The sequence below is a fragment of the Notothenia rossii genome (assembly GCF_949606895.1).
Source record: "Notothenia rossii genome assembly, chromosome: 2".
NCBI lineage: Eukaryota > Metazoa > Chordata > Actinopteri > Perciformes > Nototheniidae > Notothenia > Notothenia rossii.
Window position 1 is genome coordinate 71,336,383 of NC_136904.1, and position 19,370 is coordinate 71,355,752.

Here is a 19,370-nt window from a genome sequence, read left to right on the forward strand (position 1 = left end):
AGATCAGCAGAGGTAAGTAAGGAGAAAGAGAGAGGGGGGGGGGGGAGCACATGAGAAAAGGGAAAAGGAGCAAGCACTTGCCCTCTGCCCTTTTGAGAAAGGGAGAATAAAGATGAAAAGAGAAGGGAAAGAACTGGAGAGTCATCCGTCTTTGTTCGAAGAGTTTGATGTGACAAAGCGTGTCTGGATTAGAAAGAACATGAAGACACCGCAGGATCTACTCCCCCGACCTTTAAACACACATACTCACTACACACAGATCACACAGAAACACACTGCTGCCGTAGGTCAGGGTTACACTTGTGGCGAAAACGGGGGAAAAGTGACTTGTTTCTAGTTTAACCAATGCCAGTATGGACAGCTAATTGCATATTTGACTGGCTAGTTGAGATATTTGTTTAGGTGGCAAATTGAATTACTTTCCTACAGATGTAGCGATTCATTTCAGACAGTTTGAAACGCGAGGGCCGTGATTGGTACGGGATCTGCCCTCGCTCAAGGGAAAACCTCCAGCTTGACTTGAAACCGCCCCCGTGATAGATAAATGTAATTATAATGAAGCCAGCTGCAATGGATCATTGATCCACCAGGGGGTGCAGTGGGGTTCCACACTGGAGCTCATGTGAAATAAAGTCAGATACAGTACGCTGGATGTACAGCGGAACTTTGTTAAGATCCATATGTCACGGATATCATACTACTGTGCACATGTAATCATTTACAAATCATCACCATGTTGTTATTTAACAAAATAATTTCGTTATTCGAAAAAAAACGAACGGGAGGAAATGCAGCCCGGCTCTCGATTTCTAATCCTAATTTAATCATCATTTTCACCAAGATCATTTATGTTTATGTTCGCCGAATTGACATGAAATCACTGATACATATGAATATACTGTATTCAACTTCATTAAAACGTTATTAACGTGCCTAAACTCATTAATTCACCATGTATATTTTAAATGGAGCTTCGTCGGTCGATCAGGATCCCAAAGCGTAGCGGAGGGATCCTCATCTGCATGACGGGTGTTATTTTCCCCATAAGGAACAAGTCGCTGCAAATTATCCCGCTTATTACATAGCCACATTCTCAACAAAGTAACGACATGACTCCCAATATTAATTTAAATACTTTTATGGATTTAGAAAATGTTTTTATTGATTTAAAAAATAGTTGTATGTATTGATTTAAATTGACATGCATCCGCTAAGAAAAATAGTCCGTTGTTACCGTTTTTTAAACAGTCTGAATGAAACGGCAGCTCTCAGCTGTGTATTTACACAACTAATGGCCCATCAACCAACTGTAGGTTACTCTGAGTGACCATGTATGTGACTAGCTTACAGTTAGTGACGTAACAACACCATAAAAGCTGGTGGGTTGAAAGCAATACGGGAGGTAAAAATAACTAGTGGCTTTTATGATTTTAGGTATAAAATGTTATGTAATTCAGGCTTATAGTTCACCCTTCTCTAAAAGCCTTCAACAATGACAATATTCATAGTAATTTAATAAATCCTTCCAACACACATTGTAAAAAATAGCCTACTGTAAGTTAAGAAATCATTCCAATATGTAAATCTTCTGATGTAACAACAATAACAATATAAATAGTAACATAGCTGAACATGGTATTGCACATTTAGCTTTGAGTGTTACTGACCTGAGATGTTTTTATTACATGAATTAAGGTGACTGAGGCTTTTTAACATACAGGGATGCAAACTCATCAGGTATGAAAAAGGTGACAAGGATCCGAGCCCCCGGCTCCCCCAGCCCACGGAATAACAGAGGATTTTAGCAGTCAGAACAACTAAAGCAGCAGTGTTAATAATAACAGAAACGCCAAAGAGTCACATCTAATAGAAATATATAAAAGCATTTATTTTTAAATTGTGTAGCAGTCAGTTTATAATTTTGGCAGCACTGTTGAAACATTTTGAAAATGTATTTTCATGCCTCTGTGCAAGGCTTAAGTCTTTCTATCTTTATAGCCACATGGTGTAAAGTAACTAAGTTCATAAACTCAACAAGTACTATACTTGGGCACAATTTTGAGATACTTGTACTTTATTTAAGTATTTCAATGTTTTGCTACTTTGTTCTTCTACTCCACTACAGTTCAGAGGTACATGGTGTACTTCTACTCCACTCCATGTATTTAATACCTTTAGTTACTTTACAGATGTGGATGAATGATGTGAAATATAATCAAGTGTTAATTCCGACTTTAGTTCCACCTGCAGTAAATCCACAAGCTACCCTGCAGTATACAAAGTCATTCAAACTAGCTGCACCTTTACCAGCTTTGAGAACACTTTCATGATCAATCATTATAAAACATATCATATCTATTATTCTGAAATGGACCAATCTGCACAATGACTACTTTTACTGTCGCTACTTTCACTATATTTTGATGATAATACTTTTCTACTTTTACTTGAGGATCATTTTGAATGCAGGACTTTTACTGTAACAGAGTATTCCTACACTCTGATACTTCTACTTTTACTCAAGTACAAGATCTGAGTACTTCTACTTTTACTCTAGTACAAGATCTGTGTGCTTCCACTTTTACTCAAGTACAAGACCTGGTGCTTCTACTTTTACTCAAGTACAAGATCTGAGTACTTCTACTTTTACTCTTGTACAAGATCTATGTGCTTCTACTTTTACTCAAGTATAAGATCTGAGTACTTCTACTTTTACTCAAGTACAATATATATATACTTATACCACCTCTGTTTATAGCCTATGAAAAAAACTATTAGAAATAGAAGGCTAAAGCTAACGCTAGCAGATAGTGACAATGTATGCTAGCTAGCTCAACGATTCATTAAATAATATTGCCACAGAAAAACTTTTCAGTTCACATCACGCTCTGCCGCTCCGACAGGGAGCTATGCTCTGAACACCTGAACGGCCCGTTCTAACAGCTGTTCACCAGCGGTCCAGTCTGTGCCACAGTGACTCCGGACGCGCAGTTAATATTAACGAACGCACGTAGGTAATGTAGCTTCTGAAGCTAGACCATCATGTCGGAGCAGCAGAGCCTTATTATACATCCATGAGCAGAGCCGACAGGCAGGAAGACTCGAGCACACAGCTCGCACTTCATTATAATACATAAAAAAAGAACACCATGCGTGTCATTATGGCACATAACAGCTCACGGCCGCAGATTACTCCGGGTCCCAGACCCCCCCATACCCCAAAAATATTTTTATTGCAGATCTACATGAATCACACAAAAGACTTATTTTGGATTCAAAACGGTGAATTTCACTGAAAGGTGACAAGTTTGCATCACTGAACATAGACAGAGCACAACTGAAACATAACATCTGAGATGTAACATAATACACTTTTTGGGGTTGCTTGGGATGTGAGGAGTGAGGGACACGGCTTAGAACGGGCGTGTCGCCTGGCAGGACAAGAGAGTGTGTGTACCAGTCTGCCTTGATCTATGAATTCATGTCCGTGACACTCACTGCTGCCCACAGCTGTTTTATAGAAGGAAATTCCTTCACTTCATGAAAGTATTTTAACCACACACACCTCTACACACACATGATTGGTGTTATTTTCCCCATAAGGAACAAGTCGCTGCAAATTATCCCGCTTATTACACGGCCACATTCTCAACAAAGTAACGACATGACTCCCAATATTAATTTAAATGCTTTTATGGATTTAGAAATAGTTTTTATTGATTTAAAAAATAGTTGTATTGATTTAAAAAATAGTTGTATGTATTGATTTAAATTGACATGCATCCGCTAAGAAAAATAGTCTGTTGTTACCGTTTTTTAAACAGTCTGAATGAAACGGCAGCTCTCAGCTGTATATTTACACAACTAATGGCCCATCAACCACAGCTCTCTCCCCCCCTCACCCCTGATCTTTCTTCTCCAGCAGCTAAATTAACTGTAGGTTACTCTGAGTGACAAGCTTACAGTTAGACACAACACTGTCATTGCAAGTGACCCTCAGTTAGTTGACTTTTATGTTCAACTGCTAAATTCGTTACTGATAAAAAAGGGCTTCTACTGTACCTAATATAATGTAAACATTTACATTATGATTATTTAATATATAAAGACTATATATTATTGAATTACAAGATTAAATATACTTTAGTTGATCTAAAATATTGATGTGTTCAAATGCTCTTCAAAACACAACTGAAAGTCCATGAAACTTGTCTTTCTGTATTTGTGAATGAAGCGCCATCTCCTGCCTGATTAAAACCTGAAATTGAAAATCTGGCAACGCCCTCTTGGAAAATAGTGGGAGGGCTTAACATTCCTCTATACTGGTCTTTGGCAGGTGGTAGGCAGGAAGCTGTAAGCTGGAGTCTGAAATGAAGTGCTACATCTGTATATCAATTATTCTGAATGTTTATCCATGCAATATGACCTATGCAATATGTTTTCAGTATGTATGTGAGGATTTTATAGATAAAGAATAAGGCCTGACAAAATCTAATGACAGACATGTATAACATTAAGGTTGCCAAGGTTGGTCTTAAATTGGAAGGCAACTTTAATAAGCGTCTCAAGGATTTGTATCAATTTCTCTGGATAAATGTGGTCATTCCAATGGGAAATACATGGTTAGGTTGTGAAGTATTACGTATAAAAAGATGATATCTGCAATGTGGTAAGCTCTTAACATTATCATCAGGAGCATCTTGGGAGACCTAGAGGAAAGGCCACGGGGTCATTAAAATCAAAGTGTTTATCCCCCGGGGAGTATTAATGAGCTTAGCAGTTTCAGAGTGCTCTGCCTATTAGATCACAAAAGCAAAGAGAAAGCTCAGTGTCCATTATGATTCATCAAACTAAATCAATATCTTGGAAAACCTTATGCACCTATTATGACACAATGGAAAAGTCGAACGTATCGGACTTCATGATATAAATTGCACGCAAATCAGTTGTCTTTTAGACCTCTTTAAAAGTATTATCTTAATAATGTGAATGAAACAGCAATTTACTGGGGCGCATTAAAGTTAACCAAATCTTTTTTAAGTAGAAGATGTTGTCAGTGCTTTAAATGACTGAGGCACATTTTTCTCACATGTTATAGTGTCCTGTTGACACCAAAGGAAAGAGGAACATTTTTAGGAGTTTTAGCAAAAGTGGGAAAAAGAATCTAATCAGTAAATGTCATTGCAATGTATCAATTAGATTCTTCTGTTCACTATGCCGGAGTGCTCAATTTGACCCAACAGAGGTGTAAGACATGGGTCACAGCAGTGTTGTAGTCAAGTCACCAATTCACGAGTCCAAGTCACTCTCGAGTCACCACTCTTCGAGTCCGAGTCCAAGTCCGAGTCACCCAAGGAGTGTCTGAGTCGAGTCCGAGTCATCATTACCTGTGTTCGAGTCCCCTAAGAAGAGTCCAAGTCAAGTCTGAGTCACCCAAGGAGTGTCCAAGTCGAGTCCGAGTCAAGTCCGAGTCCGAGTCATCATTACCTATGTTCGAGTCCGAGTCCAAGTCCGAGTCACCTAAGAAGAATCCAAGTCAAATCTGAGTCACAAGTCTTCATGTATTAACCTTTGTGGATATATGTGTTGAAACGTAGCTGCTCCTCTACATTGCTTTTATACTGTCGTTATACTAATCTGTCTATTGAACTGCTGTGAAGCGAGTTTGGCTACAATTATTGTAATAGGTGCTTTAAAAATATAAAGCTTATTACTAATATTAATATTGTAAATGACCTTTAATATGTCTAACTATATTTAAAATGAGTTACCTTTTAGAGAAGTGATTATATTTGTATGCCAATATTTTCCTATGGTAAAGTTTTTGTTTTGCACTTTTATTTTGATAGTAATAAGATCGGAACTCTTATTTTGAAGGAACTTTTACGGTTAAGGTTTACTGATAAAGATTTAGTATGGAAGCAAACAAGAGACAGAAGTATTTGAATTTTATTAGACACCGAATATATAGCATTGAAAATAATTACTTTGAAAATCATTTATCTGAATGTTTTTGCTCCGAATTTACCTATGTGAAATAAAAATGGAAAAATTCAAGTGAAAAAAATTTGAATGTTCAAATTCAGATCCCAAAATGTTGACGTCAAAAGATTCGGTGTATAAAATTTGATTTCCAAAATTGCGATGCAGCATCATCCGGGCTACTCAAACAGGATAAACCATTGAGCCCTAATGCAATCAAACCGAGTTATGGCCTATCAGAGCACGGCTTTGTCAGTCATGTGATCACAACAACCCGGGAGAAAAATGACGGAGAACAGTGGGGCTCGCCGCTCGGGTAAGTAACTCTCTTCCTCTCTTCAACAATACGTTGACGTTAGCTAGTCTATTTTATGCTATAGTAGAGCATAGCGAATTTAAATGAACCTTAACAATGCATACAGTAACCTAACTAGCAAACTAACTATCTAACGTACAAGGATGACCTTATTTTAGCAACCTCGCACAGAAGCCTTTAGGTATACAGTAGCATCCCACTTAATGTTTTACAGTCTTGGATGCTACGCATAGCATCGTTAGCACAGATGGAGCTATGATTGCTCAAATGCTAAGCCAACTCTAAACATTCATTAACGTTAGCTTAATAAAAACAACAGTAACATAACATAAAGTATGCAGGGTTGACTTACCGAAGAAACTGCATTCATGGACGGTCTGTTTTAACCGTAGATAAATCCTATATTTGCATGACGAATAGTCCACCAGGAACCAACACAACAAACACGGCCGAGTTCAAGTCGTGTTCTCCTCATGAGCTGAGCCGCTGTAGCATCACAGAGCCAATGGAGCTAACGGAGCTAGCAGTGAGACAGACGAGCTAGGAGAAGCAGTCCCGTTGTCATGAAGGGGGAATCTAACTATATACAGAATATTTTTTTGTGGATCCAGGCTAGAAACATGTTAATTTTCTGATTTTAAGTTGGACATTTTAAAATAGGGTCTGCGGGAATTGCTCCCATCTACATCCATCGCCTACAGTTTGCAGCATTGGGCTTCACCGCACTGTCCCGGGGTTCGCCGCTTGGCTCTGATAGGCCAGAAATTGGTTTGATTGCATTCGGGCTCGATTGCTTATCCTGTCTGAGTAGCCCGGATGATGCTGCATCGCAATTTTTGACGTCGAATTTTATACACCAAATTTTTTGACATCGAATTTTTAACACTGAAATATTTGACGTCGAATTTTTTCACTTGAATTTTTGGGATCTGAATTTGAATATTCACATTTTTTTAACTAGAATTTTTACATTTTTATTTCACATAGGTAAATTCGGAGCAAAAAAAATTCAGATACATGATTTTCAAAGTAATTATTTTCAAAGCTACAAATTCGGTGTCTGATCAAATTCAAATACTTCTGTCTCTTGTTTGCTTCCATAATTTAGCCCCAGAAAGCACATGGCTACTTAGCATGCAAAATGATGTCATTCTGCATGCTAAGTAGCCATGTGCTTTCGTGTTATCGGCTGAATCTTTATTTATTGATTAGATCACGTTACTCTGATGATAGTGTTCAAGACAGCCTATATGCCTGAACTCGATCCTTAGAGTAATGTGTTACGGAGCCTTCTCTTCAATATTGTTTCCGCATAACGAGCATTTTGCGCTGCTCTTTTCCAATGTGGAAGCAGAATGTGTGAAAGCATACAGCACGATGCGGGGTGTGTCTCTAGACATCTCTAGACTGGAATAGCGGGGCCCAGTACGTGAACTCGCCTCACAGGTGCACACGCCAGGATAGAGGACATCAGCCTCCAGAGAAAACTTGCTCGAGTCCGAGTCCAAGTCGGAGCGTCAATGTACAAGTCGAGTCCGAGTCATCGTGGGGGGAAAAATTCACTAGTCCGAGTCCAAGTCATCATATGCGAGAATTCACGAGTCCGAGTCCAAGTCATCGTGCGCGAGAATTCACGAGTCCAAGTCCGAGTCGCGTCAATCAGTGCGCGAGTCCGAGTCGAGTCACGAGTCCCGAAAATTGGCACTCGAGTCCGAGTCCAGGACTCGAGTACTCCATCTCTGGGTCACAGCAATCGTTTAAAATCATTTTTATGAGGGACTCGCAAAATGTCATTGTCATTGTTAACTGAGATTCTGTTAACAGTGGGACAAAAGTAGTAAAAAATAAATATCACCCAGATGACACAAAAGCTTATCTATTTTGCATGAGCATAATTGACAAAAGTCATTAAAATGTTGGTCTTAACTAAAGTTTTTACCTAATTTAATGTCAAAAAACACAAAACCTTTCTTAGATTTGTCAGTATAAGGCAAGTGTGGACTGAATGGCTGTTATTGCGAGAAATTGTTCTCAAACAATGTGGGACATACTGACCTGGACATCCCACAAAATAATTACTTTAACTTACTAACAAAAAATAACTAACTAATCAGTGTTTATGCTGGTAGGCACCCCAGATAACCAAATGTGTATGCAAAAGCACTGAAAGGCAACTTTTTTAAATTGTAACAGGTGGTTTACTGAGCAGTACATATTTCGCATAATGAAAAATAAAATGTACCAAACCAAAAACACTATTTGTCGGAAGGAAGACAGGTGTCAAACTGGATGTGTCTGTGTGTCTTTTGTCTGAGGGCCTTGGGGTCTTACCATCCCGGTGGTGTCCTCACTGAGGGGGGGTTCAGAGTCTGTCGGCTGGGGGCTGAGCGCTGAGTCACTGCTGCTTCTCACCAACAGGGGGGTGTCTGTAGAAAACACAAGAAAACGCACACATCTGATATATGTAGTGTTTTGTTTTTTCTATCGATGCCTACCATTAAAGATCAATGGCAAAGTCATAATGTGTACTCTTCAGTTGTTTTTTCTCTAAAAATGACACACATCCAGATCAACAAAAGGAAGCACATTTGAGATTAGTAACAGCATTGCTCGTCTATACTTTTGCAAATGTCACCACAGCCTCACAAAAGTAGTTCCATAGCTGGGTTCAAAGTTGTTCTAAGCAGAAGCAGAGATGTATGTTCATAAAGTGTGTCTGTTTACAGTGGATAACTAGCGAAAATGTTTAAAGCAGATGTGGTACACTACAGTCTGTAAATCAGTCCTTTCTCTCCTTCCTTTGTTTATTATCTTTTAGGAGGTATCTGCAGGAGGAATGTAATGACTTTCCAATAACCACTCACTAAACAGCAGTTTTGTTGCAGAAAAATAACTTCAATGTATGACTTGCAACAATATTTACTACCCGAAATTTAAAAAAATATTCTGCTTTAATCCATGTTACATCTGCTATATTTGTTCAAGCTGTGCTCAGTTAAAAACCAGATTAACCTGGATCTCTGTCATTCCAATATGACACTGAGTGACTACTTCCTGTCAGACTGTTAATGGAACAAGATATATGATGGAAAGTAAAGAGAAAGAATAATGCAGAAATATTTTTTATTAAAGGCTTGAGAAAATCTCAACAGTAAGTGTACTACTGTTGTACAAGTGTGTGTACTGTATAAACACACACACACACACACACACACACACACACACACACACACACACACACACACACACACACACACACACACACACACACACACACACACACACACACACACACACACACACACACACACACACACACACACACACACACACACACACACACACACACACACACACACACACACACACACACACACACACACAACTGCCTTAAAATTGCTAATGCTATTTTTGAAGGAGTCACAGTTCAGCTAAATTCATGTCTAATAATAATCTTTCAGATGACAAGATACAAACCCTGAGCCGGTCCTGCCACACTTCAGAGAGAGTTTGTGTGCGCTTCTTTTTAAGAGTGTCAAAGCACGATGATGTAGGAAGAGAGAGGAGAGAAGAATGTTTTTATGTTGCTCGGTTGACAAAATAAATGTCCACTCTGTCAGTGCAGCGTGCCAGTGACATCAGTCCAAGCTAGGGATGCCAGCGATTATTTGATTTTTCGAATATTCATTACAGTCTCCATAATCGAAAATTATTTTTTTTAAATTCGATTTTATTTATATATTTTTTTATTATTATTTATGTTTTTCCTTTTTTTCCTGGCTTACTTTCAACCAAAATATAGACTAATGCTAATAATAGTAATAGTATTAATAATTGTAAATGGCAATTGATCACACCACCAGTTTGTTTTACTGTAAACTTGGGCGGCGACGAATAATCGATTAATATTCGCCAGGGCTGTCCGATTTTCGAATTTGATCATGGTCAGTTTCTGGCATCCCTAGTCCAAGCCAAAGTGCGTTTAAAACAAAAAAAAGAAGCAAATGCCCACATTTAGTGTAATAAATGATCCTTATAACATGTTATCAACAACATGGAAACTGCAGCTCATAGAGCATGTGACTTAGAGCATGGTAGCACAATAGTTTGCATTGGGGTTCTTTGAGGCAGCTGCAGGTTTTTTACATTCCATGTCATTTAGCTAGTGCTTTTATCCAACGCTACTTACATAGAGCATACTTCTAAGCGGTAAAAAGGCCTACAGGAGTCATTCTGGAAAGCTTCTAACCCTCCAATTGGTAGAGGTCTATAACTGCCCACATCTGTGTCTTATTTTATAAGATTTGGAACATGCTTAGATGTGACCAGCTGCAGCTCTTGGTCGGTCAAAACATTCACCATCATTTTACAGTGTTCGCTCTATGAGAATGGAACTGGGCATGGAAGATAAACAATTTGTGGAGTTGCTTATGTGTGATGTTTTGCTACGAGATATCCCTGAAACACGAAAATACTTCATGTGGTATTTTAACACACATTTAGCCTTATACAAATATTGTGCTTCCTTTGATTTGGATAGACATAAACGAAGTGCTTTGTCAAAAGTGCCATAATTAGACATTACCATCTCTATGGAAACTACTGTAAGTCGACAATCTTTTTTTCTTCATAATTAATAGTGTGATATGACTGGTGGGCAGCGGACATTTAGAAAAGGATAAAAGTCTAACGAAGATGGAAAGCATGAAGCTAAAATATTCATTATGTAAATGAAGCCTAAGGGTTTTCATTACTGCTTCTTTTAATCATCCAATGTCATTACCCATGAGACATTTATGTATCCCTGACCATATCTGTTGATTACATAGTGTTATCAGTGAACTCATTCTTGAATGTTGTTTGTGTAGATGTGTGTGTGTTCATTAGGCCTGTAAGGAGCACATGTGTGAGAAGTTAATGTATGATGAACCCTTTCTTTAATATCCCTTCAGTGAGCACACTGGTGTTCATGTGCCCAAATGGCCAATAAATGTCCGATGTGCAGTTCTCTGTGTGCATATGATAGTGTCTCCTTCTCCACATCCCATCAGCACACTGCATAAAATCATCATTTAACCACAGCTGACGGATGAGGCGCACCACACTATTGCCTGTGCTTCTGCTGGAGCTTGAAGAAATAGTGAAATTGCGGGAAAAGTCAACAACGCAGAAAGCTATCCAAATAAATAACATTTATAGCATATGATCCGTGTGTTGCACCGCCAATCCTCATATCTACCATCCCCATTCATAGGGTCCATAAATCCATATATACATTAAGACCATTGTCATGTTAGCCTCTATGGTTCCACTGGGAATTGAATGAGAAAGGTGGGGGGGGGTGAGGGTGAGGGTGGAGGGAACCTCTCTATGAGTGGACTACTCAGAACACATGCCAAATGATATTTGTAGGGTCGTATATTGATTGTCACAAAATGGACCCTAGGTGCTCTTAAGACTGGCTGGGGGTATGGATTACATCAAACCCCATATGAATTCATCTTTTCAAAGAAAGGCAATGAAAGACGGATAAATGGACAGAGGACAAAGGGATGTCAAAATGAGAAATAGATATATAAATGAAGGGACTAACAAAGGAGAGGATAATAAGGGAGATACAAAGAACATGTATATATATATATATATATATAAAAAGGTGGCTGGGTTCAAAATTATAGAAATGAAGGGAGATAAAAGAACAATAAATTCATAAGAAAAATTGTTAAGACAAAAAAGAAAGAAGCCTTTGGATCAAATTGACTTCCAAGCTATGACATATTGGTTCGCTGCAACATATCACCTTCCCAGTGCTTCCCTGAAGCAGACATGTCAAGACACCAAACCAGAAGTGGCGAAAATGTTGCACTGTATTTAGGGACATACAGTGATATCTTTCTGTCCATTTGCCTGTATCGAAGTTCGATGACCTAGTAATCCCCCATACCCTATTTGACTGCAGTAATACTACTATTCCCAGCTGAACTATATGCCATTCACAGTAAGCCATGACAGTGTGACAGTAGGCCAGCAAGAACAATATCAGGAACCCTGAAACTGAAGAAGCCAAATTCAGATCAATGTATTGTCCTTATTTACACCTGTGCCTTTCCTACTCTGACATGTCAAAATGTATTTTGTGAAGAAAGGCCTATATATCAGACTTTGTTTAAATCAAGCAGCTTAAATAACAAAGCATTAAATGAACTTTAGACCACATCTGAATTGATGTAAACTATTTGTCGGGTTGGGCATTAGATAGACAATATATCACTATATGTTTAAAAGCATCAGTAAAGTATACAAATATTGTTTTAGATTTCTGATTCTAATACAGTATGTCTTAAGTGTTTTTTGTTCATTTAAAGGCTGCATTACAGTAAGTGAAATCATGTTCTGAACTTACCCAACTGTTCAAGCTGTTCGAATGATTTCTCTTTACCTAATTAGCGATTACATACACAGTGCTGATGATTATTTATCAAAAAACATGTTTTCGTTGTTAAACGTCAAGAGTCAACGCTGCAATATTGCCAAGTATGGATAGAGTGTTTGATTATCTCCATTTAGCCCAACCCCAAGTATTTGACAAAAGGCATTTATGCATTGCTTTTATTAACGGTAATATTTTTAGCTAAAACCATTACAGCAGCTACATAAGTTGTGTAAAGTTTACCACATGAAACAATACAGCATTCTTCTCTACCCATTGTGCTGCTGACAATGTATCATAGTTAGATACTACTCGGTTTCTGATTATGTTCGTTATTGATGTCTTACTTTATTGAAGTTTTATGTGAACTAGTTGTTAACAAATACAAAAAAATAAGTTAAGGGACAGAGAACGGAAGACAGTGAGAAGCAGAAACAATTAGTAAGGCAAACGGAGAAAGAGACTTGTAGAGACAGTGAAAGAGAAACAAGTGGTTGAGACGGCGATCAAGGCCTCAGTCTGACCTTCCCACTCTGACAGTGATAGTCTCCAGATCTCCCTTACTTCTAATCTGCCATGACAGTCACACATTACAACTAATCTCTGCTGACAGGCGGCCATAGTGAAACAGACTAAACTTCCTGTCTTAACGGTGTCTGGATCATACAGCTTCACTCAGGAAGGTCATACAAGATGAAATGTCAATTATGTCAGAACTAGTAGTATCTGTACAAGATACACGATTGTTGTTGTCATATCTAAAGTATGTGAAATTAGATCTCATGCAAGGAGTAAAGGGCAAATGTTACTTAAGATATGGTTTTTGATAAGCGTGGTAGTCCTTGAGCTCAACATCGTTTAAGCTAAATAAGAAATTACTATGCCATCAAAAGCGTGGAAAATAATGAAACTGGCTAATAGAATACAACCTACAAGAGATGGATGAGCATTATCACACTTCATTTGCCATATTAATGACATTTTGAAAACAACCTTGACAGATTGTGTTTAAATGTCATCTGGATGGATGGAGCAACAGAGCATATATGGAGTCTATAATTCAAAACTAAAGGGAGTGGAGTCTGTGATTAGCGCACGGCGGGTTTTGGAGAACTGTAGGTACAAGTAATCCATCACCGCCATGGTTTGTTATGTTAAGGCAAAATTAGATTTGGACAAGTTACTGTGACAGCTTTAAGCCCTCTCACACTAACATCTACAGTACCTCAACTGCATAAGCACTTGACTTGACATAAGACAGAAAGAAATGAGGGGAAAGAGGAGCCAGAGAGAGGTAGAGAAAGGTCATTCAGATAGTAAACAGTTAGCAGACGCAGACATCACAGCTGGTTCTGCCGCCGCCTGACGTTACACATACACTTCCTGTCCTCTCTTCATCTGATTCTCTTTCATCCCCATCTCATTCTGCATCTCAGGGACGGTGGTGCCAACATTCGAGCTCTTGTTTTCAATCACTGGCCTGCAGAACTTGGCCATCACATCTGGACCTTTTATCTGCACTGTAATTCAAAGGTGGCCTCGTTCCTAATAAAACATGGTTCTTAGCTCTCAAAGGATATTTAAGAATATTTTGTACCCAGTAGAGTGGAGCAGTGATATTTGTGTAGGCCGATGCAAGAGTTTGCATCGCAAGGGCTCCCTTGACTAAAAGCAGTTAGATTTTTCTATTGGATTTTGGAATATTATAACAAATAATCTCTTACTCCAGCTTGAAGCACAAATACAATTGCCAGATGTAAATAGCTAATGTAATGCTAGGAGTGAACTACATCATTGGTCGCATGACTTCACGTCGACCCCTCTAAGCTAAAGGTGGACTTGTGTTCGGCCAAATAACGTTTAGTAGTCTCATTTGTAAGCAACCGCTTATTTCAATCTTTAGACGTTCAACAGTGGGGTGTTTTTTCAGTTGACTTTAACTCAAAGGAGCCCTGAAGTGCTAAAATGCTAATTTATAATCCAGGTGTAGGATTAATACACCACTATATAAGTGGTCAAACCTGTACTTCATTATATATTCATTTCATTCTGAATTGAATGATTATAACAATATGGTTATGGTTATAAGTTTTGAGACTTCACTTCTGTCCTTTTACCAACACGGCCTAGCAGTCAGCCTCCATCTAAAGTCAGTCCCAGTGAAGCTGTTTCTCGTCTAACATCACTTTTGACATTGCCCTCTTCATGCACTGACCTACAGATTATACCTAAAAGGTTGGAACAGAGATTCCCTCAAGATATATTTTTCCTTTGAAAAAGCATTTAGACCATGTGTCAGTTACTGTAACCTTGATATTACAAAGTCCAAGAAACAGAGTTGGGATTTCTTTCATAACTTTACCTACTTTCAAGGTGCATGGTTTTAAGAGAAAGTCAGGAGAGGATTAAGAACACTTGTGTTGTTTTTATACTACACACTCATGGAGTGTTGATCTCTTTATTGATAGATAATGTTGTGTGATGCATAGGGCTGCAACGATTAGTCGACATAATCGACGACGTCGATCATAAAAATTCGTCGACGCGGAATTTTAGTGTCGACGCGTCGTATAAAAACAATCAGAGAGCCGGTAACGTTAATTCAAAACTGCGCAAATGTTCATTTGTAACTGCAATGCACTACAGGAAGTGCTGGGGGCAGTATACTCTCCATTGTCTGCCATGACTGCATTCTGTACTAACAACAAAGAAGAAAGAATACGAACGATGGCGGAAAGGAGAGAGAATGAGGGTGATGAAGAGCTCAAAAAAGCGAGACCGAGAGTTTCGAAAGTGTGGGAGTATTTCACAGACGACAAGCCAAAGAAGTCAGTGAAATGCAGAATTTGTAAAGGGGAATTGGCATTCCACGGCAGCACTACAGTGATGCACGAGCATTTAAAACGCAAGCACCCTGGAACCGTGAGGACTGCTACTTTGGATCATGGGTAAGTTTGAGCAAGTTAGCCATAGTCATGTTTACGTTAGCTTACATGTTGGAAAACAGAACGTCTCATGGTTAATGCTTGCTAAGCAAACGCTATTTCAGTTATGTTGAGGCTGCGTGTCCACCAACGAGCTGCTAAACAGCGCCAAGCTTACAGCGTAGTAGAGCACACTAGAGCTTTATGGACGCTGTAATTAATTCCAAACTTAAAATAATAATTAACAAGGGTCTGCGAAATGACAAGAATAAAATGCGATTGAATTGATCCTGGGACTGGACAACAGGGTGACATTCACAGGTGTGCAGACTTGAGGTAAAACATGCACTGGAGCCCGGAAAAGGAGCCGTGCCCACAGGAAGCAGAGATGGAGGGTGTGACAGAAATAATCGTTAGATTAGTCGACTAATCGAAAAAATAATCGACCGATTAGTCGACTACCAAAATAATCGTTAGTTGCAGCCCTAGTGATGCAATGACAAATGCCAGAACATAACTGATGGTTAGTTCATTGCTCTCTAGAGAGCAGGTATAATACATGTCAGCACATTTCTATGGCTCGGATAAATACAGTTTAATATACCTTGAGAGTACAAAGGGTGACAAATATCCTGCTTTTACAACTTTGTAAAATAACATTCTTTTGCAAATACCCTTGGAAAGAACACATAGTACTAAATCAGGTTTAATACTTTAAAGGAAAGAACGGAAAGAGTTACCAAATGACAAAGCCTCACTCCTAATACTATACTATGTGCAAAGAAAAGAAAATTCCGCATGTCAAGATTAGAGTGGGGCTATACCAAATACAGACCTTAAAAAGAAAAAATGACTCACTGGACTTGAGGACGGAGGAATTGACTTCAATCTCTCCCCCTGCGATTGGCTGGAAGACGGAGAGCTCTGATTGGTAGACATCAGGGCTCTGCGCTAACCTTGTGTTAGCTACACTCCTTTGCTGGGCTTCCTGTTCCTCATACACCGCCATCAGCTACAAGTAAAGAAGAAATAAAACATAAAATGTAGATGATTATTTGTTTTATTTTATTTATTCTGTTCATCATTTTGAGCACAGCATTTAATCAGAGTGTAGCAACAGGATATCTATTAAAATATTCCTATGTAACTCCACTCACAGTCTCTTGACTCACACTGAAAGAGAAGATACTTCTATACACTTTATCCACTGCAATTCACATATATTTCACAGTACAACGCAATACCAAAGGCAACATGAACACACAAAGACAACATCCGAACAGAGGCTAGCAAATTGGGAGTAACCCTGGGCTCAATCTGACATAAATGTACCTTCATGTACTTAATTTTTTTTTAACTTGAGTTATATGTTGCCGTTATCAACAGCAGTATGATTACAGTAACAGAATAAAGAAAAGCCACTTCAAAATGCCTATCTTTGGAAGCATATTGCAGTAATTGACAGAGTTGACATGAAGGAAAACATGCTTAGACACGTAACTGCACTTAATTTAACATGTTAAAACTATTGGCATATTTTGCATTTAGCAACAGGTGTATTATAACAGTTACAGAAGGTTAGGCTAAAGGACAAACTACAATTTTCTTTTTATGATTGTAAGAAACCACAGTAAATAAAATCCTGTTGTAAATGTGTGTCTTTTTTTTCTACACCATTTCTGTTACCTTGTGGATGAGGACGCTATAGAGCACGTCCAAGGAGCCCAGCATTCCTGCGACAGTGTGTGTCTACTGATTAACAGCGGCTTCCATTCGGGTCTGTCTCTGCGTGTGTGTGACGCGCTGCTAGCTCCAACTGTGTTATATAGCTGAATCCCTGTCTATTGAGCATTACACTGAGTCTGCGTTTAACCTTACATAGCACAGAGCGTGTCAACAAAGTGTTCTAGGGGTCTCCACGTAAAGCCTGAATAGACCTGTGTGTGTGTGTGTGTGTGTGTGTGTGTGTGTGTGTGTGTGTGTGTGTGTGTGTGTGTGTGTGTGTGTGTGTGTGTGTGTGTGTGTGTGTGTGTGTGTGTGTGTGTGTGTGTGTGTGTGTGTGTGTGTGTGTGTGTGTGTGTGTGTGTGTGTGTGTGTGTGTGTGTGTGTGTGTGTGTCTATAGTGGCCAAGAGTAAAGAAAGGGGACTTTGCCAGTAAAGCCAGAGGCTTCCTGCTACACTGGAACCATCATCAAGTACGCAACATACAGTTATACAGACCGAAGCACACATGCGTGCAAACAGACACAAACTGTATAAAAGTATGTGTAGCAGTGCACAAACACACACATACTGTAGATGTGAGTCACTGCACTTCGATTTTACTGGCTGTCTCTTCTGCACAAGAAAGCAAAAAAAAACAACGCCGACATTATGAAAATGTAATTCTAAAGTGTAAAGTGATGCCAACATTTTAAACTAAAAGCTTATGTAGGAGCGAGAGCAGAGAAGTCCAGAGACTGCATCTTTTTTTCTTTCTTTTTTTCAAGGCCGACCTGATGATTAAAGCAGATTTTTACTGTAAGTTTCTGCACGGGGTGTTTGATACATTAGGAACTGGAGAAGCAAAAGAAAAGGTCTTGGTCTTTCTAACTCCGTCTTGATCTTTCTCTGAAAAAAAAAGTAATTTTCTAGCCACTTAAATGTTACTTTGTGCACCTGCAGGCCCTATGGCACTGGTGACAGGTGGAACTGAGTGTTGAGGCACTTATTCTCAAAGGCTTCTCCTTGATCTGTTGTGGCTTGGATTGTACCTCGTTTTGATTTGGCTTTGGACCAAAGCCTTCAGCGAATTAAATTGTAAATGTAACAGGAAAAGCTAAATAGTGAAACTTAACATCAAGCTTTACTTAACCTTGTGTGTTTTACGGTAGATAAATATACTTTATGTGTGCCCTTTCCATTCCAGGCACACAGCAGAATAATATCGAGTTATACAATATCGCACCTTTCTTTTCCCCTTCTCATCCATATATCACTATTCGGCACCAACGTCTCTCACACATTCATGTTCTGTCACATTCCCAGTTTCCATCTAACACACATCTTTCTCATCGTCTATCTCTATCTTCAGTCTTATAATGAACAATCATCTGACTTTTGCTTTGCTTTTCCTTGAAACTTGCTTGATGTAAGGTGCATCTTTTTATTTTTCCTCAATATCCATTCCCCATTTCTGTTTTTAAAGTTCATCTCTTTACATTTCAACACTTAAATTACACCTTCTGTCCAAGTGTAAAACCTTTCTTTGGTTGTGTTACCATAAGTGACTTCATTTAAAGACAAATAGATCGTATTTGCCCCTTTCTGTCAAGCTGCTCTGTCGCAAAGTATTGTCCAATGGATCAACCTTTTATAAAAACATATTAAGTCTCGAGTTCTATGATCTGAACAGGGAAATACTAATTGATCAAGTCTGGGGAACAGGGTCCCAGGATTCAATAAGGTTGGTCTGAACCAGTCAATCCTTAAGAGGACATATTCAGCACCTCTTTTCACCCTCTGTCTGAAACCAGAGCCCAGTCTGCTCTGATTGGTTAGCTGGCCGGCTCTGTTGTGATTGGTCAACCACTATTAGATGTCCCGCCCATTAGCCTATTACGTCAAATGTGTGATCGTAGCAAATAGAAGAGTGGGTGTTACATAATGATGTCACTATGTTACAGAAGAAAACAAAAGAGCCTAATGGAGGCATTTCAGGCAAGGGGGGGGGCAGTGT

General features: G+C 38.9%; 1 protein-coding gene across 1 annotated transcript in view; it reads right to left on the bottom strand.

Moving 5' to 3' along the window:
* LOC307029139 (partitioning defective 3 homolog B-like) overlaps nucleotides 1-19,370 on the bottom strand; it is a 124,786-nt gene that overhangs the window by 32,705 nt on the left and 72,711 nt on the right. Inside the window, exons 4-5 of the mRNA XM_079664806.1 lie at nucleotides 16,511-16,664; nucleotides 8,630-8,724 (exon numbers count right to left, since the gene is read on the bottom strand). Of these exons, the coding sequence (XP_079520932.1) occupies nucleotides 8,630-8,724; nucleotides 16,511-16,664 (249 nt within the window). The remainder of the gene's footprint in view (nucleotides 1-8,629; nucleotides 8,725-16,510; nucleotides 16,665-19,370) is intronic.